Genomic DNA, 26505 nt, shown 5'->3' on the forward strand with positions numbered 1-26505 from the left:
TTTGCTGTTTCGAGCCAATACTCCAATACTGTTTAAAGACACCAATGTCCACTGTATTGCATTCTATTTCCAAACCTCCTTTACTAATGATCCAGGAATTTCTCTGGCAGACTTAGAATGATTTCTTTTCCCCCTTGTGCATGGGACTATTCCAGGTTTCCACAGAGAGTGACTACTTCCCACGACCTCTCATTTGGAGGTGTATTTATCTATCTTATAAAATGTACATAGGGACTGCCTCTGCCTTTGCACGTGCTCTTTATTTACAAAAAAGATGCTCACGAATGTTCTTATTTTATTATGATAAAGGACTTTATTCTGTGTGTCAGGCATCCAACACCTTAATGAACAAGAATGTGGCACGCTCATTTCTCATAAAATGCTGCCAGTCTGCAAACTGCCAAGCCATTATTTACTGCAACTTTCAGCATTATATATCTGAACAGTATCTTTCCAAAGAAAGTCAAAACAGCCAGAGAAGAAGCAACCTAAAATACGTTGAACTGAAGGTCTGCATGTATGTCTGAAACGTCAGTAGGTATCTACAATCCCCCAAATCTCGTTCCATTGAGCCAATATCATTAATGGTTAAATTTTCAGAAGATTACCTGATCTTTCTCTTGAAACTTCTCTGTTGGGCCAAACTGTATCAGCCCCATATAACACAACCGTTGAAGGTTTTCTACCACTGAAAAGATGTACCTCCTGCAGCAACATTAGAAGCATTGCAATTAGCATTCATGAAGACAGAAACGATACCAGAAAACATGCAATTTTCAGACAGCAACCTCAAGTTTCAGGAGAGCAGCTGCTTTTCTGAAACACCAGGTTTTAGAGTTTCTGAAGCTGTATTTTCTCTGAGTTGTCAGTTCACAGAAAACTTGGAAAGCAGAAAGGTTACAGTTACAGGCCTTAGCTGAAGACAAGTTGATACTATCCAACACTATTCACTCCCAGGTGAATGCCTGCAGATTTGGAAACATTGCACAAGTCTCCCACCATCCCAATCCATGCCTTTGGCCATGATTTCCTCAGGAAACTGATGTTTGCAACCTTAATGATTCTGTGTGATTCTGATTTTGTGTTAACAAATATGCATTGAAACTAACAGCGCTATTAATTCCATGTACCTAAATGAGTTTCCTTTAATGCTGCTTCCCCTTTACATCTGCAAGCTCACCTCTATTTCTGAACCTTCTAGATGAGGAATGGCAAACAATGGCAGACATGCCAGTCAGAGCACATGAGCAGAAACTGAATGCTACCTACGAGAGGCATGAGCTAAGTAATGTGGCACCTTTTAAAAGATTTATGAAGGACAGCATCGTTTAGACTCTATTAAATTTTGAATTTCACAGCAGTGAGGAGTGTGTTTTGAACAGAAATAACATCCTGCTGATGAGTTATGAAGGACAGTGCCTCCCAGTTCTCAAACACTGCCTGACAGCATGCATGAATGCCATTTATTAGTTTCTTATTACCTTCCATTTGGGAGAGAAAAATAGTTTGGCACGCTACCCTTAGAAGATTGATGATCCTTGTCTTGGGTAACAAAGTTCTCTTTGACACAAACAGGAAATAACTGAGAAAACTGTCAACCACTTGTTTCCTCCCTAGAGGCATTTTCTTTGACTCCCCTGCTCACCTTTTGTAGAGAAGCTGCTGTCGGACTGACCTTGGCAGAAATCTGATCAGTGTGTGCTTTTTTACTGGATCATTTAAAAAGTCTTCCAGACCATCAACCTAAAATTATTTGTTAGTTAATCAAAATACGAAATATAATTGCATTTTAAAGTATCAAGCTTTGATATCATCAGAGCTGTTGATTCAAATATTTTTTACACAAAGGTTACTGCTTTTGTGAAATGGTTAAACGTGATCCATGCGAGTCTATCAGATGGGAGATTCAGGTCACAGAAAGCTCTGTGTAAAATACAAGTTTCAGGATGTGCAGTGTTACACAGCTATACGTATTTCTCACACAGCTGTTTGAACAGCTAGCTTTTTTGGAAAAGAGACTATCAAGAATTGAAATCTCTACTTTCCACTGCCTAGTTTTGTTACACAGCCAAGACAATACCTGTTACTGCTCATAGGAACAGCTGAATTGTCAGACTTGAAATGAAACCAATTATGAAAGAACAAAACAATAAAGCACTATACCTTGTAGCTCACTTGCACTATCTGAACAAAGAGTGAGAGAGGCAAGCAGAGAAGAATGTCACTGACAAGAGCCCATCCAAATCCAAACTCTCTGTGAACTGGCAGGGGAGGGACGTAGCGCATCCATGACGTGTCATCCACATACACTGGGAACGAGACAACTGGCTTAGATTCAGAGAGCATGAACACAATTCTTACTGGAATTGGAACTGGAAATTTTATTGGTAGAAATCTTTTGGCAGTTCATTGTTTAGTTATCTGAAAATTACCTACTTCATGGACTTTTTCATCCTTTTTTGAAGTGGACTTTTATATTTTTCAGTGCTGGGAAGGACTCTTGAAAAGCATATTTAAGCCTATTAACAGTAAGTCTGCTCTTGTTTCTTTGCTTACAGACACTTCAGAGGATGCCTGAAAGCTGCTAGTACAATAAATTCCCAATATAATCTGTTCCAATGCTTAACTATCCTGTAATTATATTAAAAACCTAAATATCCCATCCAATTCTTATTCTTCTCTAGTAGTATGAAGAACAGTTTATCAACCAACTCCAATACCTGTTTTCCCTTTAGAAGGCATGCATCCTGCATGACAGTTTCTTTTTATACGAGAAACAAAAGGTGGCAACATACTGCACATTAGTATAAGCACAAATGATGCAACTGTGGCCTCAGTGTGGACCTAATAAAACAAAATCTAAACTATTTCTCCAAATTAATACAATTTGGAATTCAAAACCTGCAAGTTAGAAATAGCAAACCTTCCAGCTTGTTGTCATCCATAATTTCAGCCTATTTTATTTTGTTATGTAAGTCATTAAGAAATAAAGTAGAGCTCTTGCATGATATCCTTTTCAACTTGAGAACAAGTCATTAATCTCTCTCAGTACTTTTCCCAAGCGATTGTGTTCCTACCTTCATGTGTTGCCACTGAAATCATATTGCCAAATGGTTATGGAAATACTCCACTGAACCTTGACAAAGCCACAAGGTAGGCCACTTCTTACCCGTTTGATTAGACAATTCTACTTCTGAGTCCTGTGCAGCAATTTCAGGATTTGTCCCAGTCTTCATGATTTGCACGATTCCATCTGCCTGGGCTTCATTCACACTCGGCCTTTGTTTGCTGCCTTTTTTCTTACCATCACCATTTCTTTTTCGGTCTGTTCCATTTAAAGGATGTCCATAAATTAAGTACCAGAGGAACATGTGGACTATTCTTAAACGGGGCATTTTGGGAAGAAAGCCAAGAAAACGCCCGAGTCCTGGAACTGAGAGGAAAGATCAAGTACCAGAAGAATTAAAAAGTGAATTAAAACAGGAGAAATAGCTATTCCTGCAAAACTGATGTGAGGACAACTAGAAGGCAATGGGGGAAATCAAAGGCATCTCTATAAGAGAAAGAAAAAACCCAACCACTTCTATCTTAGGAGAGTCCAACATCTGAATCGGATTAATAACAACTAGAAAAGTGAAAGATGAGAGCAAACAAAGTTTGCTGTACCTGTAACAGGGTGATAGTTCTTTAGTTGTGTTATGCCCATTTTTTCATCGGTTTTCTCTGCACGACTATTATTTTCATCTTTACATGAGCTCTCTTGTGCATCTCCTGACTCAGGAAATGCCTCTTGCCCCAGGTTTTCTTCTTCACCGTGGTCCTGGGATGATGGTGTCTGGGGAACTTTAACCCTGCATTAAAACCATACAGCACTTTGTTAAAACTTAGGTAAGATATGATTGTCTGCTTCAGTTGGAGAGAGATGGCATCACTGCAGCACGTAATTAAAAGAAATGCAAGTTTCTTTGCAAAAGGAAGGTCTTGAACACTTACACTGGATAAGAACACTTTGATAGAAAAAGAGGTCCTTTTATGGGCTTATTTGAAAAGATAAACTGGGTGGTGTAATTTAACATGCACAACACTCTGCTCTCTTGATATGAAATTTCTTTTTTTATTTTAATCTTTTCAGACAAAAGGTAAAGGTGATTTTCATTTGAGAATGCATCAACAGATCCTAAATAATGGACTGGAATATCGATTTAGAGAATTAGCCTCCTTATGAGGCTACCCAGTTGGAGTGGAAATGCTAAATCATGGCTTGAAGCAGTGATTGAGCACCTGGTGGGAAGGCAGGGCCAAGGGAGCTCAGGTGCATTGAGTGCTCTGATTGATCAGAAGGGCTGGAGCCAGGACCCATGCCTTCCCAGCCCTCATTTAAGGGTTGGCAGTGGAGGTGATGGTCTCTCACTGGAGATCTCTACATACCTGAGGCCTTGCAAAGGTAATTTTCTTCTTCTGTTTCTGCATCTATGGGTATATTCTGTATTTGGGCTTATTCTCATTTGGAGCAGCCTGTACTTTGCCACTCTGCCACTACTGCTGTTTTCCATCACATCATAGCATTACGAGAGTCATATTCCTTCTTTTATGCTTTGTGTCCAAAGTCATGAATATTTTCTCCTCTCTGCCTAAATCCCAAATGAAATAGAGTGGGAATTTCTTTCTCACTGATCTCTACATTTCCCATATTTCTCTGTCTGTTGTTGCAGCGAGCTCTAAGTTTCCTCTAAATACTGCACCAAGATTATAGGCCTAACTTAGGTCCCAGATCCACTATTAACCATACAGTTAAGAAGCTTAGTGTTGCCCATAGGAAAGCCCCGTCCTCTGTGAAGGGCAAAATTCTGTGCATGATAGCATGCCAAACAAGCCTCTCTGAAATGTAAGCAAAATGAGAACGGAGAAGCCAAGAACTTGAAGCTAGGACAAGGGATTAGTGTTTAGTTCCTCTTGTTGCCTTTGTCTTTGGGTGATATTCAGCACCTTGCTTCGTCTCTGTGCTTTCATTTCTCTATTATTAAAGAGAAAGCTAATAGTTCTTTTGCTTAATTTGTATTTATTCCCTCTTTATGTTTTTGGAAGCACCAGTTGTAATAAGCCAGTTTCTCCAAAAACCATACAAACCATCAGTGAAACTTGCCTGCTTGCTGTGCTTGAATTAGAGATCCGGAAACGCACCTGCTCAATGGCACTTCTTACAAGTGGGTCACTAGGACTCACTGAAGGATGAACAACAAACTCTACCTGTTCAAAGAAGAAAACAAGTAAGAGATATTTATGGAGATGTTAGCTTTTCTATGATTCAACTCAGAAGCTTGCTTAAAGTTTCTCATACACTCTTTGTTGTCAAAATGAGATTAAATATAATTGTGCTGTAACCTGACAGTGCAGGGAGAGAAGCAACAGAACCACTCAGAAAGGAAATGCGGGGACACTGATCTAGGGACTCATCGTGATTCACTGCAGTACAATAATTGAAAGTAACCAGTAATCTGTTTTCACAACAGCTTAGTTTGGGACTAAGCTGCCCAAAAGGGCAGCTCGCTTCTTGGTTCTTCTACAAAACGTAAAGTTCTCCTTGTATATCAGACAAAAAGGACCAAAATGGAAAATAAAAAAGTTATGAGAAAAGCTGCTTCTGTCACCAGGATTTAAGCAGTCACCTTTTTACTAATGCCATCCTGAATGACTGTGGTACGATAGATTCGGAGGAGTCCTTCTTGTGAAAGCTTCTGTACCAACCGGATGATGGATTTCTTACAGCATTTAGTGGAGACACCTTCTTGCTTCTCTTGATCCATGACCATTTTCTGAAGCCTACAAGATACAAAAAACGCAGCACTTTAAGCTGAGAAATACTACAAACTGCCTAGGCAGTTTGCTAGAACTCAGCCTTAATCTGTATTTTCTCTGTTATTAAGCTTATCCTTTTAGATAAACGATGCTATTCTATGCCAGGCTGGATGTGGCTCTGGGCAGCCTGGTCTGGTGGTTGGCAACCCTGCACATAGCAGGGGGTTGAAATAAGATGATCATTGCGGTCCTTTTCAACCCAGGCCATTCTATGATTCTTATGACAATGCTGTTCTTATGTGAGCCCAGGCACTGGCATACTATGAAAGGAGAAAAAACTGTTAATCTCTAGAATAGTTCCAATCGATCTCAATACAGATTCCTGTTGTATTTATGTGACATACAGCATTTAAAATTTTGCTTGTTTAATGATCTGCAAAGCAGATCCCCTATATTCTTCCCCTATATTCAGCACTGGTGAGGCCGCACCTCGAGTACTGTGTCCAGTTTTGGGCCCCTCACTGCAAGAAAGATATTGAGGCCCTGGAACGTGTTCAAAGGAGGGCAACCAAGCTGGTGAGGGGTCTGGAACACAGGCCATATGAGGAGAGGCTGAAGGAGCTGGGAATGTTCAGCCTGGAGAAGAGGAGGCTCAGGGGAGACCTCATTGCTCTCTATAACTTCCTGAAGGGAGGCTGTAGTGAGCTGGGGGTCGGCCTCTTCTCTCGTGTCATCAGTGATAGGACCAGGGGGAATGGCTTCAAGCTATGGCAGGGGAGATTCAGGCTGGACATGAGGAAGTATTACTGTTCATAAAGGGTGGTCAGGCAGTGGAATGGATGCCCAGGGAGGTGGTGGAGTCACCGAGCCTGGGGGTGTTCAAGGAAAGGCTGGATGTTGTGTTGAGGGACATGGTTTAGTGGGAGCTATTAGGAATAGGTGAACGGTTGGACTGGATGATCTTTTAGGTCTTTTCCAACCTTGGTGATTCTATGATTCTATGAAAGCACTATTATTGATTCTAAACAGCTGCCTAATTTTTAAGGTTCGGTTTAATTCTAACCTTCCCCCTCTTCCCCGTTGCAGTGTCTGCACCCTTACTGTATATTTCACTATTAGGTAGCAGAAAAGCCAACAAGAGAAAAGGCACACGGGACTGTTTGTGCTACCACAGCCCAGCAGGCCCCAAGCACGCTGCTCTCCATCGCTCACGTGAACAAGCTTTCAATCAGCCGCAGGTTTCGCACAGCTTCCACGATGAGATTTCGGCGCTTCAGCAGCCTGTATGTTTCACGAGATCGCTCAGCTGCTGCAGCCCTGGAACGCTTTTCCTTCTTCTGGTCACACATCTTCCAGTGCACAGCATGGGCACAAAAATATTTCACGTAAGCTCTTAGTTGTTTCATCATATAGTAGCATCTCAGCCATTCGGGGTTTGATGGATTTATTTGAGATTGGATTTATTTTAAAAAAGTCAGTTGGGGGATTATCTTTTATTTCCCCTTCACAAGTATGGAGCTAAAGCAGAAAATAAGACTTCCATGCACTTAGATTCACTTTGTCTGCCTATTCTGAGCCAAGCTAATTTGAAAGTTTTGTTTACCTAGAGAGCTGGTAATTGCACTGACATAGTGCTGAGTCAAAGCCAACATATCCTGTCCCTCAAAAAGGTTTCTTGTCTCATGCTCTTGCTCAGCTGTAAGGCTGTACAGCACCTGTGCTGAAGCCCACATGTTCCTCCTTTAGAGGAGACAAACCAGATAATCTGTGCTACCTGTGTGCACCAGCAGACATTAGGCAATAAGACACATCAAGTCAAATGGGGAATCTGTAGAAACCCAGGGAACTAACCCAGAATGGTATTTTAGACATCTCCCTATCTGCTGGAGTAGTTTTCTTTCATAATTAACTATAATGCAAGGAAGATACAAATATGCTTTAAAATGAAATTTTAAAAGATAATAAGATCTCAGGATCTGTAGAAGAAATCCTATAAACTAATTAAAAAATAACATATAGCTGGTAGTCTTGTGAACATGCAGGACTTTGCTTAGACAGCCATACTAAAAGGAGAACATTAAGACCTGTGATCTTACCTTAGGATCTTCAAGTCTGACCTCCTCAATCACAGCCACATCTCCATCTTCATCAGTGATAGGAGGACAAGTAGAAAGACTGGACTCCTGCTTTACAGTTTCCAGAGTAGAACTCTCCCCTGAAAAGTTGTCTGGGACTTCATCAGGTTCTTCAAGAATTGGAGGGGAAGGCAGCTTCTTCCCTACGGACTTCACAGCTGCTGGCTTCGAGCCTGGTTTAAAAGCAGTCTTGTTATGCTGTCAGTTTCCTCTAAATGTTCAGCTCTCTATAAAAGGCCTTCCCCATTCACACGGGTAACTGTACTTAAACATTCTGCAACATTTTTCATATGCTGTTCTACTCTGCTGAAAGCTGTGGTTTGACTGTGAATGACTGCAATTCAGTGTACAAAGCTGTACAAAAGTTGTTTCTTTTTTTCAAAAAGTGAACTCTGAAAGTGTGGTCTTCAAATAATTCTCTCCACATAGGGGAGGCCACAAGGGGCCAGATCAGCTTATCCAGAAAGCACCGTCTGAAGAAAGAAGAGTCACAGAGATGCTCAAGTTCTGCCAGAAACCTGAGGGGACCTCTCTGGCCCCAGAGCAGATTTAGTATTGCTCCAGGAACACGCAAAGAGGTAAAATAAGCCACCACATCCTCTTTGAAACGTGACCCTAAAAGGCTGGCAGTTTTGCATTAGGATATTCCAAATAACTCAAGAAAAAAGATGAAGCAATTAGCTTAGGAAGACATTTTCTTTTTAGAATAAGCTTAGGTGAGTAAGGTTGTGGGTCAAATCATCCCAAGATAAGATCTCAGACAAGAAATCAGTATTAGCCCATGTGTAGTCATATTACTGGAAGGCTGTGTGAAATACATTAGTTTACATACTGATGCAGACTCTAGAACTCAATTCCATACTTATTCAACTAAAAAACAAACAAAACATTGCTAAAGGGGAAATATTCTTTTTAAATGTTTAACTACAAAAGGAAGTTAATTTGCTGGTCTGTCAGCTTCTGTTCTTTTTTCTGCACCTAAGATAGCTGCACATCCAATGGAAAGAAATGATACATTTTAATGAGAGTCATTTCTTCTGAGGAAGAAATGAAACATTTCAAGAAACGCGAAATCTGTTTAAATCCCTTCTGAAGTCTTCAGAGACTTCAAAAGCTAAAGCTCCACCAAGATGGTTCTCTGATGGGCACAGGCTGAGTACATCAGGTACTTTGAAAAACAGACTCCATGACAGACGCCTTGTCAGCTCATCAGGGAACATCCAAGGCAAATATAAAATTTACCCAAGGTCAATGCTTCTGTGAGCAGCCTAAGCCAACCTGGCTGCTTGCAAGCTTGATCTCTCCAGTATGCTCACTCTTAAGATACAAAACTGTGTGGCATTCTTGTAGCCATTTGGGAATTTGTCTGACCCTCTTCAGAATCATTTCAGCTCTTACACCAGCTGAAAAATAACTGAGCATCCAAAGAGCGAGGACCTTGAGCCCATTTCATTGCAGGGAGAAATATACAAGGATAAGGAGAAGCAGTTTTATTTTCCCAGTGATTGGTGATAACCTGAAATGTTGTCACACAGACAGCCGAGGACATTTCAACTCTGAGAATCTCCAGAGATCACCACAACAATAGTATTATAAAATATAATCAGTTTGAGGGGAAAAAAAACTGCAAAAAAGCACAGAAAACTCAAATAAGAATAAATATATGGCCAAAAACCTTAATGGAAGCTAATAGCTTTTTCTTTTTAATTTTTTAATAGAATGATCCTTAAGAAAAATGCAGGGCTCTTTGCAAATCTCAAAATCACAACCTACCTTTAGCTGGTGGCGACTGATGAACAGCATCTTGGGAGCTTGATTTCAACAGAGAAGCTGAATTGGCCTTCTGACCTTTTCCTCTCTTCTTGCCATACTTCACTTCCTCTTCGTTATCAGACTCTGAGACCAAAGTGTCTTCTTCTCCAGGGAAAGCATCTTCCAGCGGTGGGGAATCTTCTGGCACTAGAGCCAAAGTAACTGTAGCTAACTGCTCACTCCTAGCCTTCTCTCTCTCAAACTGACGGTTCAAATCACTCTCCTCTGCAAAAATGTATGAAATATACTTGGTTGTCCTTTGCCGACCTTCATCTTCCATAAAGCCCTATGAAGAAAGTTGGAATGTTATTTCACTACCTTACTTCTCCATTTTTGCAGTCTCTTCTCCAGCATCGGTAGTGGAAATTTTTTCTAGCCGCTCTCCTTCATATAAAAACATGTCATTTTTAGTACTTTTTTTTTTTCTAAATAACAAAAATGTTGACTAACCTTAGCATATAGAAAAGAGAAGAAACACTGTTCAAAAAACACATTTATATTATCTGTGTATTAGAATGAAATGTCTAAAATATGTGGGACGCATAAAATTCTAGGGGAGAATAAACTTTACGTAGTTAGCACAGAAATCTTTTCAGAAAGTCATTCTGCAAGTAGAAGTTGATAGAACGAATCATTTTTAGGTAGATCTGCTGCTACTGTACCACACCAGGTGCTTTAAAGCATCTGGAAACCCAAATGAGCCATCAGTGAGGGAAGATTTCTCTGCAGTTTGTTTAGAAAGTGTGCTTACACATTCCTATGATTTACATTGTTCATTTGTCTTTTATTCTACAGAACTTCTTAGGAAATGACAAGATCTTAGCAAACAATTCTCTGCTGAAGGAAGATGGCAATTATCCTCCCTTTGTGGAAAGGAGTGGGTGTTTGCATGCAGGAATTTGTTCATCTGTAAGTCATAGCCCTGATGAAATGAGAAAATATTGAAATATTTGGAAATAAGGTGTTTAATTACCACAATCTCTATATATAGAGGAAGGGTATGGGTTTTGTTCAGATTTTTTTAACAGAATTAATGCTGTTTTAATATGTAAGTAGACTGATGACTTTAAATGTATAGAGGATCTCTGACAAAATCCTACAGTACAGACCAGGAAAGCAGCCAATCTTGCAAAACAGAAGTTGCCTCATAGTCAAAAATGAACCAAAATGGCTATTTAGAGTGAGACATTTATGCTCACCTCCAAAACATATTCCAGAAAATACAGGTTCCCAAATACCAGTAGGTTACCAGGGGTTACAGTAAGTGTGCTTTAGTGGTCGAGGCCCATTTGTCTGCCTTGCCACTTCTTGGAGGCTATATCTGCCCCATGGTGCTGGGAACTTTGGAGTACTGTGAAGCTGCATCTGGTACAATCCCATCCATTAGTGTAGATCACCAGAACGTGCTCTCAGTATAGACAGCAAACAGGATGCAAGATGCATTTCCTACTTCCTCCTTCAGTTCAAATTTCAACTGAACGCTTTTTGAACACTTCTGCTTGTATCTTTTCCTGAACTGAAGTCAGGATCTTCTCAATCTTACCAGAATTATTTCCATGCCAGTTCTTAAATCCTGGCTGTTTCTATTGTTTGAGATGTAATATGCTGTAACATTTCACCACGGTGACCACAGTTAAATTTTCAGTTTCAATAAGTATTGAAATTATTTTATCTTAACCTTACTTTGACAACTTTGTACCTCTCCAGAAGACGACAGAGCATCCTTGATTCCAGCTTCCCCACATTCATAGCCAACCGAAGTTCTGCCTGAGAAATGCCTTTGGTTCCTCTACTTTCAACTGTTTCAGACAAAAGAAAAAACAGAAAATACCTCTCAGAGATTCTTGGCCCAATTGCATACGCATACATCTGTATATATATGCTCACACTTGTTCTCCCTAACTATTACTAAGGCAAACTCATCTTAAAAGCTACCTGATTTTGAAACAAACATCAGAACATAATCCCTAACAGTCACTGCTAGCAACTATGTAATTTTCAGAGGCATGCACAAAATACAGGCAAACATTGTCATAAAATGCAGTGCAGCATCCCAGTAGAAGGAGATTCAAAATTAGTTTCACATTAAAAGCAAGAGCAATGTAGGAGGAAAATATTTTTCTCTGCTACACAGACAACTGAGATACAAAGAGATGATATGACTGCCCCACCACCTACAGGAAGCCTACAGCTCCAGTCTGATCAGAACATAAAGTTCTTTTCCATAAAAAAAATAAGCACGTTGATGCAGAGAAAGCATCAAACATCAAATTAAAGAAAAAACAAACAAAACAACATCTTTCTTTCTTCATACTCTATAAGGAGTATGAAGACAGCGGGAAAAATCTTCAGCATGTCTTCTCTGTGATACTTTAAGAGCCTTAGCACACAATACTGTAATTTAGCTTAATATGAAGTTAAGAACCCTTTGGCACTCCAGAATTAAGCAAATCAAGGGAAAAGTTCTGTTAGTCCTTGTAAAAGTAACAGATAAACTGCACTGCACACACAAATATTCCACTCCATCACCTACTTAGCTCATAAGCCTGGGTGAGCATATCCCTTTCACAAACAATATCCACAGGCTGAACAACTTTTGTGATCTCTTCATCGTCATCATCATGATAATCTTCCATTTTCTTCCGAAATTCTTTTAGTAACTTAAGGCAACGGACCATGACATCAGTACCTGTGGGCACGTGGGGAAGAAAAGACCAAAGACAACTGCTTATTTCTAGGAAAATGTTTGCAACAGCTTTTCCCTATATATGAACCTGTCAAAACACTGACTAGAAGCGTTCCTGACGTGCTCCAAACGTTCGTGGCTATGGTAACCTTACGACTCCCTGGTGCAGTGACTTGTGAGAGCAGTGAAGAGCACTGCAATACTGGAAAACTTTGAACGGTAAAAACAAATCAGTGCAGTGTGTTTCTGGATGTACTGAGCCACAGAATGACATCTTCAGAATATAGATCTGATTGCGAGATCCCTCACCATGTGCAAGTCCTCTTCTTCCCTCCCTCCCTACAGACTCCTATCACGTTTTTGCCTTCTATAGATGCAAACTACATAATGACAAATATGCATGCAGTACAGAAGGAAGTTATTTACCAAACACCCAGCACACTGAAGAAAAGGATCAAACAGAACAGTTAGAACAGTCCTACTTCCCCATCAGGATCTTAGAGCATAACTAAAATGTACAGCTGTTTTGTACAGTTCCAACATCGCTATGAAAAGAATAAACACGGTGTACTGTGAATACACACAATGAAAACAGACATAAAACCTCAGGTTGTGGTATTTGAGGACAGGGCACACTGCTGCCCATGAGCCAGAAGACAAATACACGTTTCAGTTAACGTGCTTAGGTAACTCTTCACCTGCTTATCCTTTTGGGATATCAAAAAAGTGGGGACATGACTTCAGCACAGTGTCAGCAGTTCCCTGATACAAAGATGATCCACCAGAGTCACTTAGCTGCTGCTGAAGCATTCAAGAGATCAATGTTTAAGGTAAACTAGAACTGTGTCACTGTGCAATGCCAGCTGATCAGGTGCAGTGCTTCAGTAGCTATGGCAGAAGCAGCCAGTTCATCCTGCAGCAGTGGGTGGGAATATCTACAACCATCTTGACTCCTCTGTCCTGCTGTTATAAATGCACAGTGAAAAGCTTTAGCTGAAATTATTGAGCTTACAATGAATGAATTCTATTTTATGTCTATATATGATGACTTACTGAAGCCTAGCTGACACCAAGTTAATCCACAGTAACTTAAACATGTGACTGAACTCCAGGCCAGATGATCCCATTGATCCCATTCTTTTTCCTCATCTGAATTCCTCCCCTGCTAGATATTGCTTAAGACAGAAATAAAGCTCTGACATTTTGGTAGGGCTGTAGGCACTGTTATCTCATCCTGTTTCTACAGTCCATTAATTTCCACTTGAAAACAAAAACAACAAGAAAAAAACCCACGTTTTTTTCTTTTACTTTAGCTCCTGCTGCTTGATAACACGCTTCCCATAGCAGATGCTATGGCTTCATTTCTATCTGCTTTCCTGTATATCTCCAGAGATCTTGAACTCTTACGAAAATCAGGTATTATTAATTAATCCTAGTTTATTATCTAGTGTTTTTTAAGGCTTTTTTGTGGATTTTCAGCTTTTACATCCGTAAGATGGAATTATCATTCAAGTTAAAGATTCACCAGGTGGCATTTTTCATGGTGAAATGTTAAGAAGTAAACGCAGCTGCTGTTGTACCAATCTGTAACAACACAAAATGTCTTCTGCCTTGTGTGCTGCCACATGTATAAATGGATATGTACCTTCTTTCCTTAAGTAAATACTCTGGAAGTCAGATGTTTAATTAACAATTATGAAGTCTATCTCTTTATAGTAGTTCTGGTCTGCCAACTTTTCTTTGCAGATGTACTGAGCTCATTAGAGCATTGCTGACACAATTTAATACAAGAGCATATACACAAATACAACATGGTACAATGCACTCCAAGAGAGTGTCAGAAAGAATCTATTATTTTTTTTTTACAGTGGCAATACAAAGTGAAGGCTCTGGGGAGACCTCATTGTGGCCTTCCAATACTTGAAGGGAGTGTATAAATAGGGGGGGAACGGCTGTTTAGGTGGTTTAGGTGAGATTTTAGGAGGAAGTTTTTCACTCAGAGGGTGGTGAGGCACTGGCACAGGTTGCCCAAGGAGGCTGTGGATGCCCCATCCCTGCAGGCATTCAAGGCCAGGCTGGATGTGGCTCTGGGCAGCCTGGGCTGCTGGTTGGCGACCTGCACACAGCAGGGGTTGGAGCTGGATGAGCACTGTGCTCCTTTTCAGCCCAGGCCGTTCTGTGATTCTATGATAAACTGTATAACCAAAAGTAAAAGGTCATACAATCCATCTATGCTGAGATGCTTCCTTAAACCAGAAATACATTAAGTACAATATATATTTGGCCAAAGTATGATGACAATTTTTCCATGTATCTTATTGAGCATCTTTTGATGCTCATCTCCACTGTGTTCCTGAAACCCTGAACTACTTGATTTCTGATATACAAAATCTGTGATATTCTTACACCATGAAGATGGACCTTTATATTTTGTGACAACTGATCTTTTCAGGCCAAAACTGACCCTACCAGAGCTCCCTCAAGCATTTTCGTATTTATTCAATGCAATATGGGAGATTTCTCTCTGACCTTTGCTAGATGTGGCATCTGCTTTTGGCTATTGCTTCTTCTTTGTTTATAACTCAGTTTCCCTTCACAGAACATTCCTTTATCCAGACTTCAAAGAGTTGCAGGAATTTTCCTTATAAAGAGCCTAAATCCACTTCCATGTAATTGACACATTTGTCCTCTCAGTGTTGTCACATTTTTTTGTTGATTCTTATCCCTCGTCCTTTATGGTCACTCCTGGATGGGAACTGCTGAGTCACAGCCTGAACTGCTGATAGAGCACCTGGAGAAAAAACCTGGTCAGCCCTGGGAGCACAGGTGAAGATAATTCAACTGTGAGACTGGAAAGGGTAGAGCCTGGCTGCACCTCTTTTCAACTTCATTTAAAGGCTGACTGCCACTATGGAAAAGACCTCTTTCTGTGTTGTTTTCTCTGTGAACCTAGATCCTTGGAGAAAGGTGAGCAATCCTTTCCCTTTATTTCTAATATCTACCCATTGTGCTGGTCTCTCTGTCATTACACCTCTCTAGTCAGAAGGGTTGTTTCATTTGTGTTGTTTGGTTTTGTATTCCAACTATTCTGTTCCTCCTGCTCTCAAAGCAGTTCACTGCATTTCTTAACGCGCTCATCTGAGAAATTTTCTTTGCGATTAAGTACTTAAATGTACTTTAATTTAAGGTTTGAACCCTCTACAGAGATAGGTATCGATATAATTATACCACAGGAAAGCAAAATATGGTTCAGTTACCTTTCTTTGTCTTGTAAGGCCCTCCGTTGGGTTGTATTTCTTGCAGTGGGATGGATATTACCTTGGCTAGGCCAGCATTCATCATATATTGATAGAGACGTTTGAAAGTTCTCTCACAGAGACCCTAATGCAAAAAGAAATGATAAAAAGCAATGCAGGACAGAACTCTGAATTTCAGGAATTCCACAGAAATACCTGTTGATCTTCACAATGAAAACAAAACAAGAACAAATCATAGAATCATAGAATCATCAAGGTTGGAAAAGACCTAAAAGATCACCCAGTCCAACCGTTCACCTATTCCCAATAGCTCCTACTAAACCAACAAGACTAAGGATTTCTCTAATTTTATAGCCTTTGCCATCACCAGCATCTATACTCTTGGTGAATAGTATCAAAGACATTCATCATATTGTCCGTTTTGAAACAATACTTCGTGTTAGGATAGCAAGAAAGGGTATTAAAAGCCTATTAGTGTGTATGCGAGGCAGAGCTTGAGAGGATTCTGCACTCTGCTCAGTCCTTCCTGCCTTATGCTCAAGCAGAAGCAATCAACTCTAAAGAACTGCACAACTACATTCACTGACTGTATATACAGTCTCTTACTGTGGCAAAACTTTTCTGATGTTGCTGACAGAATAGAAATTCTTCCTTACAGCAGGCAATGACAGAAACTTAATTTAGAGCAACACAGTAGCAATAAAGAGATTTTTAATTCAATGAAATCTAAGATCCTACTTTTTGGTATCTTACCACAAAATACTATGCAATTTCAAAACAGACTGCCTTTGATACGAGTCACCTATGTTCTATGTGAGACAGAATTAGAAAAAGAATAATGAAATCTCACCAATTCTTCCCTCAGGTTTCCTAATGTTTCTATCTGGTTTGGACGAGCACTTAGCATGCTGGAGAGCTTCTCCATCAGAATATCGTATTTACTCCTCCTAACCAAGAACAGAAAATAGACATGTTACATACAACATTATAAACAGAAGTTACAACATTCTGAAGTGTTAGCTATTAGAGAGGGTACACTGAAGTGTTCTTCACTTATTTTTAAGTGAGAACACTTAAAATTAACAGGTGGATTAGAGCTATAATGAGAGAAAGGCAAGTGACAGGCACCAAGAATACCATTTTTCACAGTTCAAAGGGAAGTCCAGCATCTTCAAGAGGAGTTAATAAAGAAAATGGGAATAGTTGATAGTGGGGAACTGTGGTGATTTGATGACCACAGCACAAACATTCACTGTACCCAGGATGTGCTTTCAACCTGTCAGTGGCACATACCTATCAACATGAAAGCGAGTCAGAAGCAGAAGAATTGAGTGCTGCTGAGCTCCACTTGGAAGTCTTATCACATGAGACTGCATTGTTATGAGACCATTTCTGTCCAATACTCTTCGGTGATAATGAATTTTTCCAGCATCCACTCTAAAGAAAAAAATGCAAGTTATCTAGGAGCAAAAGAAATTTGCAAATGAATTCTAATTATCCAGTATTCCAATGCCATTAATTAGATTACCCACAGTCTTACTGATGTCTGTTGTGCTAATTTTCAATGCAGCAATCACAAAATTAGGAAGTAACAAAATTTAACGTGTGAAATTGATTTACTGTACAAAGTGTTTTATATCACTTTCTCTAAAAGCTTTTGCTTTATTCAGTGACCAGGAAAAAGAGTGGCCATACAATAGGAGACCACTTGGGGATTCAGGTTCATTTTGTTGTTGTTATTATTTCAGAATATTTCAGAATTATAGATGAGAATTGTAGGAGAATAATATGCAGTGCCTGAGGAAAGAGAACTGAACGCATTGTTGTAAATTCTAAGTCATAATAAAGAAGCCACCTACAACCAAGCTTTTTAGAATAGCTCTTAATTAGGAGTTAAAGTTTAAAAAAAAAAGAAAAAAGAACTTTAAACATACAGCTTAATTCATCATGACCTACAATTGTGCCAGAGCAAGAAGAAGGAAATGACTTACCTCTGTATTTGTGAAATTAAAAGTAAAACACAGCACAACATAGCACTTTACAAAACGCTTCAGAAAGATGACTGTTATTGCCCCCCTCTGAACTATATGCAAAAAAAAAAACAAGCTTTGGAATACAATATATGAAAAACATATGCAATACATGAAAAACATATTCTTGGCGTCAGATGGAACACTCAGCCATGATTTGATCCCTGTTTGTAGATACCCAACTCACAGAAGGGAATGACCTCTCAATCTCTAATCTTCCCTACAGAGAACTTACAGTATCATCTAGCTATTCTGTCACTGAAGCAAAGAAGGTGGTCGCTGACTGATGATTTTGGCTTTTTCCTTAAATTCTTTTCTGTTGCAGAAGCATCGGGCTTTATTAGGTGCTTAATTTTTCCTGTTCTCTACGTTGTCTTTAGTGCTCTGAGAATAGGAATCCTTCAAGCTCTGTCTACTGACCCAACAGAGAATCTCTGATTCCATGAGAGAATATCAGGAAGTATAACAAACTCAAGGAAGAGACCAGTACTTAGAATCAAAGAATCTTTAAGGTTGGAATAGACAACTAAGACCACCAAGTTCAACCCCAACCCATCCTGCCATGGACACAGCTTTCCCTGTAGAACGGCCTGGGTTGAAAAGGACCACAATGATCATCCAGTTTCAACCCCCTGCTGTGTGCAGGGTTTCCAACCAACAGACCACGCTGCCCAGAGCCACATCCAGGATTAGCCATGCCTGCTAACCATGTCCCTCAGTGCCACCACTTCCCTAGGCAGCCTATGTCAATGTTCCACCACTCCTTCTGAGAATTTTTTTTTTCCTAATATCCAACCTGAACCTCACCTGGGACAGCTTAAGGCATCATCTCTTATCCTATTGCTGTTACTTGGGAGAACAGGCCTCCCTCCACTTCACTACAACCTCCTTTCAGGGAACTGGAGAAAGCGATCGGGTCTTCCCTGTACCTGCTCTTCTCCAGATGGAACAATCTCATTTCCTCAGCTGCTCTCCATAAGACTTGAGCTCCAGACACCTTGCAACTCTGTTGTCCTTCTTTGTCCCATTCTAGGGCCTCACTGTCATTCTTGTGATCAAAATTACAAAAGAGGCCCCAAGAATCAAACACTCCCATTAGTAAGGATAAGGTGCTACCAGTACAGGTAAGGGCTTAAACAATACACAGGACTACAAAATTTTCTAACCTATCAGTAGAAATTCGCTCAATTTAATTTAACTTATAGAGCAAAATATAAAATTACTTGAAAGCCCCACTGTGAAGGTCTCTCTGGAGCTCTCCTTGCCACCTGGCACGCCCCAGGCGCTCCAAGATGCAGTAGGAGAAGTCGGGAAGCTTTAAGTCAGGATCCCCTTCCCAGCCTATCAGGGCTCTGTAGCGTTGGTCCTGGGAAGCCACGATGACCAGCTTGTCTCCCCATCTAACAGAAGAAAAAGAAACAAAAGATTATTACAGAATTATAAATGTTGGAAAGGACCTGAGGTTGTTATCAAGTCCAACTCCCTATCAAAGCAGTTTCCCTACAGTAGGCTATACAGGAAAAAGTCCAGGAAGGGTTGGGTATCTCCACAGAAGGAGACTGCCCACCTTTCTGTGCAGTTCCAGTGCTCTGTCACCCTCACAGTAACAAACTTCTTCCTCGTATTCCTCATATTACTTAAATCCATAAAAACAAAGAGATAAGTTGCATTCCCCCCAAGATTACATTCTTCATAGAATTTTTCAAAAAGAAAGTTAAAAGATCATGGTTTAAAAATTAAGTTAAATATTCTTTAATGCCAGGTGTTGGGATTTCACTCACTTTTCAACAGCTTCTGTGTAGGTACAGCAAGGCTGCAAGTCCTTCCTCCTTATCTGATCGGTGATGTCCACTCTCTCTTTAAAGAATTGGCAGGAACCCTGCAGGCCATCTTTATCATCCAAAATCATGTGGACAGGGTAGATGTCATCCAACGGCAGGGGATCCCTCTTGGTTTCCAGTATCCCCGTCTCGAGGTCGATCTCCTCATACCTGCAACGAGAGCGGCCAGCATGTCACCGGGCAGCTCCGGGGGGCTGCGGGGAGGGGAGCAGGGCGGGGTTCGCTCACCGGTCGTGCAGGCGGAGCGGCGGCCGCGCCCGCGGTAGCAGGTAGAAGCGGAGGTCGGGCTGGGAGCTGAGCGCGGCCCACAGCAGCTGTCTGGTGGCGGGCTCCAGAGGCAGCGGGAAAGGCGGTGTGCGGGCGGCCAGGCGCTGCCACAGCGCTCCCAGAGTGATGCCATCCAAACCCTCCAAAGCCACTTCGTCCAGCAGCGCCCACAGCGCCTCCATGCTCCGCGCCGCTCACTTCCGGCACCGCGTAGCGGCGCGCCGGAAGTGACGTCGCATTCTGCGACGGTAACCAAGGCAACGCAGAAACAGGTCGGTGGCAGCGCGGCCTGGCCTGGCGTTGCCCGTTACGCGGGCTCTGGGCGCGGTGGGGCCCAAATCCAGTACGTGGGCGGCTGGGCCCTGGCTCGGGCTCGGGCCCTGTTCCGCTGCCCAGCTCCGACGTTGTGCTGCCTCGGTGGAGGCGAGGGTGCGGTGTTGTAACAGAGGTACGGTGCGATTGGTAAGAGCCAAAATACGAAGTTTCAGTTTTTTCATAAGGAAGTAAACGTTTTAGCCACAAGTTTAAACTTCTCAGTACACTGGGTATTGGGAGGAAATTATTTTGAGGGTGGTGAGACACTGGAATAGTGTCTAGAGGTTGCCCCTGAGAGTTTGTGGATGCCCCCTCCTAAGTGGTATTCAGAGCTAGGCTGGGAGAGGCTTTGAGCAGCCTGGTCCAGAGGGAGGTGTTCCCTGCCTGTAGTTGGGAGGCTGGAACTAGATGATCTTAAAAGTCCCTTCCAAACCCAACCATTCTATGATATGATTGCACTCTACCACAACTTGTAGCAGCAACTCTGGAATACTCAGTAGGAAATGTTCACGTTTCCCAAAAGGCAAGGTAAAATCTTCAATGTATACATTTTTAAATGTATACAGGCTCTAAAGTGAATAAGTCTTAGATTTAACTGACCCTGTAAATAGTACCAGCACAGGAATGGCAGCAGGGAAATGTTAGGTCCCAGCTTGAACTGGTGATTGAACAGCTGGGGAAGGCTGCCCATGGAGCACAGGCAGATGGTTTGCACCTGTGACCAGAAGGGTAAACTTCCCCCCCCCCCCCCCCTTGGCTTATATAAGGCCCAGCCACTGAAGAGAGTGCTTTTCTTAGACCTCAGTTACTTTCTGAGGTGTGCTTTCACCAGTGGGGGTGAGTTCAACTCTTCTTTCTGTATATTATTGGCCTACCTTTAAACATTTTGCCTCCTGTTGCTGAGAACCTGTCAGAAGCAATTTGCTTCTTTGTAAACAGGAGAAATGGCATGGCCCTTTCAAAGGAATGTCAGTTCCTGGATTGAAAATCCACACACTGTAGAATCTGCTTCTTCATTCTGTTATTTTGAGAAAAGCAACTAATGTATTCTCTGTTCATCAGGGAACTTGTTAAATAATTTGTTTTATACTATGTTGAAAGAGGAGCTTCTCTCAGCTTAGCGTATTCATGGCTAAGGAGGGTGTTGAACCAGTAATATTCTATAGTGAATAATTTAAATACTTGACTGTGACAATTCTATATTCTTTTCAGCTTTATATTAAGGACATGGTAACTAACTTTGATGAAAAACATGATGAATATTTAATAGCACTTCAGCAGAGAAACCGGTAAGCATTGTTCCCACTCTCATTGAGTACATGATGTATGTATGGTAACTGCTGAGTCATAGCCTGAACTACTGATTGATCACCTGGGGAAAGGACTGGGTCAGCCCTGGGAGCACAGGTGAAGGCAATGCAACTGTGTGACCAAAAGCGGTGAAGCCTGGCTGCACTTCTCTTAGGCCTTATTTAAGGGCTGACTGCCACTGGGGAAGGATCTCTGGTTGGAGATTCCTCCCTGTGGAGTTTTCTCTGCTGCCCTCGCTCTTTAGGGATGTGTGAGCACTTTTCCTTTGTAACACCATTCCATTTGCTCTCGCCCCTTTGCTGTTATGCTCCTTCCACGTTAATTTTTCCAACTGTAACATATGGTATTAAACATAAACAGTGGTGAATGTTTGTTCAAAACTTGGTTGTAATGTGAAATTTGGTTTGCTGTATTGCAACACCTGACTTGGTGTGACTTGTTTGAAACAGCTGAGGTAACTTTGAGACCTCAGAAGGAGCCTTTGTTCAGGTGTCAGGCTGTTGTGTGATGTCTGTTATGTACTGGAAGGGAGGTGCAAGCAATACCTGAGCAGGTGAGAAATAGGACTTGTGGTTCAAACTCATGCCCTAGCTTATTTTGTTGTTGTTTTGAGAGGAGCTCAACTATTTTAAGATTTCTAAATTACTAACCAAAACTCTCAGAAGTTCTCAAGTAGCAAGTTTAAGCATATAGAATACCAAGTGGGGAAAAAAAAAGTGAAATGATAAGCAATCTAGTGGAAGTCTTAGAAGGGAAACGATTGAGCTTAAGTCACAGGGTGTCAGTACTCATACAGGCGTTGTAGAACATGAAGATCCTGAAAGTTATGTCCTAATTTGTTACTTGAGCAATGAAATACTTTTTTCTTTTAACTCTGTCAAGCTATCTTTGCATTTATTGCTAACTTTACCTGTATTTGTACTGCAGATGGTTGAGTTATTCTTTCTGCTTTAGGCTACTGAAATGTTTGAAAAGAAAGGATCCTGCACAAATCAAACTGGAGCAGTTAGAGCAGGGGTTTTCTCTGTATATGAATGGAGCGAATTCGGAGCTGAGAAACTACCACAAAAAAATCCCCTCATTTGGGTGCTTCAGAAATGAGACACAGTCCTCCACTACGAACGGTGAGCTACACAGAGGCAGCAGTCTGGAACTGTTTAAAGTATTTACTCATCAGAACTGTCATCTGATCATTGAAATTACTCCCTGGGCTGTGTGGCAGTGTACTTACTCAGCTGCTTGTGTGTTACAAAGCAGTCTCTGCAACTCCCTATAAGTTGTTTAGTTGATCTCTAATTCCAATGCTTAGTTTCCTCACCTTCCTGCTTTTAACTGGAAAATTAGAAATTGCCGTTGTAATGCCTTTGATATGTAGCACTGTTCTCAGACTTTAAGAACTGATGGATTCCCATGTTGTCTAATGTCCTGCAGATAAATGGCATTTGATTGAATAGACTGTAGTCAAATTACAGACTTAAATTTTGTTTAAACTATCGCAGTCTTCTTTAAAAGTCAGGTAATCTTTGTTCAAATATTTGAAGTAAAGACAATTTGTCATCTGCTAGTGATTAGCTGCCTCTTCTTGGACTGTGTATTTTAGTTCCAGTTAAAGTCTTTCTGTCAAAGAGCAGAATAGTAGTAGGTGTAATTTTACATCTGTGAAATTATAGAGAGTGAGCTTAGTGGCCTTCTAATCCATTTAGTTTAATGAAAATAAATGATTTCAGTAAATCCCAGTGTAAAGCAGTTTATCCTCATATTAATATAACCTATCTCATAGAGTATATCTTTTAAATTTGTTGCTATGTAAAGTGTCTAAGCTTTATTATTTGCTTAACGATGAAGACAAACTTAAAAATAATGTCAGAATTTCTGATTGAAGGCTTACTAATCTCAGCAATACAGAAAGCTAGCTTCATTCAGTATCCATACTCCAGTCTCTTTTAGGGTTTTTTTATTTTTCCCTCTCTCCCTTCTCCCCTGGAACTATTTGTTTTCATGTTGAGTTCAGATTTAGCTGTCTGTTATGTGACAGATATCACACAGCATGGAGATAGGGGACGAGCTCATCACCTGTGTCCTGCCTTGGTTGTGTGTAATGATGCAAATACTGCACGTTCTTGAATATTGGAAAAAAGGAAAGGAAATTGAGTGCTTCTGTCTGAATTAGGGAGATATGCTTTTAGGCATCTGAAGTATGACGTATATGAAGTAAGACAAATACCTGATTATTTTTTTTTTGTCCAAATATTGTGCTGGCAATTGTAACAGATCACTCAGGAGAGATTTACCTCTTCTCTAAGCTTAACTAAAGAATTTTTTTGTTAGCCTGTTGTCCCTTGATTGAGCTGAGGTAGAATACTTGAATCTTGTCAGTAGGACCTGAGGTACTGTGGTGTTTTTTTAAAGGTATCATGGCAGCCTTTTTTCCCTTCCTCAGCTCTGCCAACTTAAAGAGATAAAGCCACTGTCTCTAAAACAAGTGTGTTCTGCTATTTAACAGCCACCAGGTGTTCCCATCTTAAACATGTGTCGTGACAATGAAAGACACCAACGAAATCATCATCCTGTCATTTTTCTTCTTCAATTTCATTTTACCACCACAGTCCAGAACAGCTGTCTGTGATCTATGTAGAATTCTTGCCCTAGGGTAGTATCTTAGCAATTCTGTAGTCTGTTTCATTTTTAAGCATTTCTTCTCAGTGATTGAATGTTATTTTACTGACCAAAATGAATTTTGGTTAAGGCACAGCGCTGAATTTTTTTCCCTATCTCTCATGAGAGTTATTGCATCGTTTATTACTTCCAAAGCATCCCTCTCTCTGATCAGTCTTCTCTAAAAAATTCAGAATGCGTGATACCTAATAGTACAGAAGGGGCTCTTTATGCTTCCTGAAACTGTCCTTATTCATCTTTGTGTTCCCTCAAAATAATTAGTAACAGTGGTTGACACACACCTTAGGCTTAGGCTTGGTAAGTGAATTGATATGATAGTGAAGCTGGTCTCCACATACACTGTCATTGATTTGGATGTATAACCCAGGTATGCTTTCACAACAAGCATGTCCTTCCAGTGAATGTCAACATAATAAAAATGATGTGGCTTAAGGGTAGTCTGGGATCTCTTCCTAATGTTTTAATGATGTACAATTAAGTTGTTGGCTGCTGGAATACACACTGTCAGTTTGCATTTGCAAATGTACTCCTGCTAGAGAATGACTACACTAACCTATTTTGTGTGTTGAAACAGGTAATAGTATTCACATGCCATCCATCTTTTGGGAAGGATGTTTTTGTACAGAATGAATGTTTGGCACAGAGGCAGGTAGCTCAGTTGCATCATCTGCTGCTTGGGAGTTGAACTACTGTTTTTAATGACTTAGAAAAATGTAGTCATGGGAATCCATCACAAGAAAGAAAAGTTGCCTAACTCTGAGGTGGCATGAGTCTTACCACGTCCCTTTTCTTCCAGGCACTTATACCATACATCATTGACCTTCTGAGCATTTGCTGAGAAAAGATGAACTGCTTAGGAATGAAAACTAAACATCTTCATTCAGTTTTGTCCTGAAGCAGTGACTGAGTCAGACCGTGCTTTTAGCATTGTACTTCTAGCACTGGTCGCCCTTGATGCCTGAAGAGCCTCATATCAGTCTTTGATGATGGCTGCAAGGCATTCTTGGAGTTACTTAGGAGTAGCCCAATGGTGTAAGGGGAGCTGTAGTTAAAAGGGATATTTTGCCAAAGTATCAAGCATCTTGTTTCCTCCCTAGAATGGTCCATCACCTTTTCCCTCTGTTCTTTGTCCTATTTCATGCATCTGGGAATGAGAAAGATCCTTTGGGCTGAGGCAATAGAACAAGTATGTTCTCTCACTCTAGTTTTACTATCGCCCTAAATTGACATAAGCCTGCACTGTTGCCCTAAGAATGGCCCTTCCCTCTGGTGCCTTTCTCAAATGAGCTTCTACTAGAAATGACAGGGAACCAGAAAACGTAAGAGGCTACAATTAAAAGTAATCATTTGTCTGTATTTTTCCTCAGTTAAAATTTGCTGTTAGCAAATTTTTTGAACCATTCACTGCATAGATGGATGTAGGGGTTTATCCAGCCTCCCAAAGAAGACGTGACATTGGAGGCTGGGATGAGCCAACTGATGTAATTTTGAAGTAAGCCCCGCTTTGTATTGAAGTTGCACTAAGTGACCTCCAGAGGTCCCTTCCAATGTAAATCTTTCCTTGGTTCTATGACCTTGGTATGAAGACTGCTTCTTTTATTGGTTGTACAAGTTCCTACTGGCTTAAGATGACCATTAAATTATGGCTTAAAGAAGAAAGGTTTTGCATCAGCTGTTTTTCTTCACTGAGAAGAAATGGAAGCTGTAAATCTGTCTTGGACATAGGAAATGAGATGCCTTTATTTAGGATGGTATTGAGAGTGTTGATTATGTCCTTGCTCTCTTGGGGATGTTGCTGTGACCTGCAGGATGTAGGTCTCTGTGTCTTAGTCAAAGTATCTTCTGAAAAATCCATTGCTTCACTGGGACCATTTCCAGTGCAAGGACTCTTGTTCTTCTTGACCACACATGGAATTTTCACCTAGGTTATGACACTCTTTGTTGCCTTAGGAAATGAATCATTTTCCTTAGTCTGACTAGCACGCAAAGAATACTTCTCTGCACATGTTAAACGCGTAGTACATTCTATTTAATCTACCAATAACTTGTTTCCTTAGTTTGATACTCAGTACTTCCTTTGTAAACTCAGTGTAACATCTACTGTTCACCAGGACCTTGTTTATCAAAGTCTGCCTTCAGTTTCTGAAGACTCCTTACTCTACCCAGGTAGGAATCAGAAAGATATGCATATGTATGCTAGAACATACTTCAGTACTTTCATACCAGTGAATGTGGAGCTTTACAAGCTGATTATGTAGCTTTAAGCAATTTACACTCTTGAACACACAGTAGTAGTAATCCCCAAAGGAATCAGAACTCTTGCCACTGGTACACAACTAGCCGGTTTTTGGGGTGGAATGCCTTTCTAATTGTTATTCC

At 40.7% G+C, this 26505-nt stretch overlaps 2 protein-coding genes and 1 long non-coding RNA gene across 8 annotated transcripts in view; 2 read left to right on the forward strand and 1 right to left on the reverse strand.

Annotated features, from left to right (window-relative positions):
* GTF3C1 (general transcription factor IIIC subunit 1) overlaps window positions 1-20034 on the reverse strand; it is a 38856-nt gene extending 18822 nt beyond the window's left edge. The window contains exons 1-18 of one of the 3 annotated variants that reach the window (XM_052680418.1): window positions 19786-20034; window positions 19498-19707; window positions 18940-19116; window positions 16980-17123; window positions 16537-16633; window positions 15687-15810; window positions 12277-12432; window positions 11427-11542; window positions 9705-10029; window positions 7893-8104; window positions 7009-7145; window positions 5667-5820; window positions 5144-5247; window positions 3667-3851; window positions 3170-3433; window positions 2164-2309; window positions 1646-1743; window positions 609-705 (exon numbers count right to left, since the gene is read on the reverse strand). In XM_052680418.1, the coding sequence (XP_052536378.1) occupies window positions 609-705; window positions 1646-1743; window positions 2164-2309; window positions 3170-3433; window positions 3667-3851; window positions 5144-5247; window positions 5667-5820; window positions 7009-7145; window positions 7893-8104; window positions 9705-10029; window positions 11427-11542; window positions 12277-12432; window positions 15687-15810; window positions 16537-16633; window positions 16980-17123; window positions 18940-19116; window positions 19498-19707; window positions 19786-20006 (2967 nt within the window). In that variant the 5' untranslated portion in view covers window positions 20007-20034. Of the gene's footprint in view, window positions 1-608; window positions 706-1645; window positions 1744-2163; window positions 2310-3169; window positions 3434-3666; window positions 3852-5143; window positions 5248-5666; window positions 5821-7008; window positions 7149-7892; window positions 8105-9704; window positions 10030-11426; window positions 11543-12276; window positions 12433-15686; window positions 15811-16536; window positions 16634-16979; window positions 17124-18939; window positions 19117-19497; window positions 19708-19785 lie in introns of those variants that run through there. The other 2 variants (XM_052680417.1, XM_052680419.1) reach the window with 2 other exon arrangements.
* LOC128079345 (uncharacterized) lies at window positions 4105-10652 on the forward strand. 2 transcript variants are annotated; one of them, XR_008206077.1, is made up of 4 exons: window positions 4105-4444; window positions 5086-5267; window positions 8361-8509; window positions 10539-10652. It is a non-coding gene; the product is annotated as an uncharacterized LOC128079345 (long non-coding RNA). The 2 variants fall into 2 exon arrangements; XR_008206076.1 differs by lacking the exon at window positions 10539-10652 and adding an exon at window positions 9650-9777 and having other exon boundaries at window positions 4108-4444.
* A 119-nt stretch (window positions 20035-20153) lies between the features above and the next one.
* The window catches only part of KATNIP (katanin interacting protein), a 55529-nt gene continuing 49177 nt past the window's right edge, over window positions 20154-26505 (forward strand). Inside the window, exons 1-3 of one of the 3 annotated variants that reach the window (XM_052679770.1) lie at window positions 20154-20272; window positions 21352-21428; window positions 22405-22574. In XM_052679770.1, the coding sequence (XP_052535730.1) occupies window positions 21367-21428; window positions 22405-22574 (232 nt within the window). In that variant the 5' untranslated portion in view covers window positions 20154-20272; window positions 21352-21366. Of the gene's footprint in view, window positions 20273-21351; window positions 21429-22404; window positions 22575-26237; window positions 26293-26505 lie in introns of those variants that run through there. The other 2 variants (XM_052679771.1, XM_052679772.1) reach the window with 2 other exon arrangements.

The sequence above is a fragment of the Tympanuchus pallidicinctus genome, unplaced genomic scaffold, assembly GCF_026119805.1.
Source record: "Tympanuchus pallidicinctus isolate F22 unplaced genomic scaffold, pur_lepc_1.0 scaffold18, whole genome shotgun sequence".
In the NCBI taxonomy this organism is placed as follows: domain Eukaryota; kingdom Metazoa; phylum Chordata; class Aves; order Galliformes; family Phasianidae; genus Tympanuchus; species Tympanuchus pallidicinctus.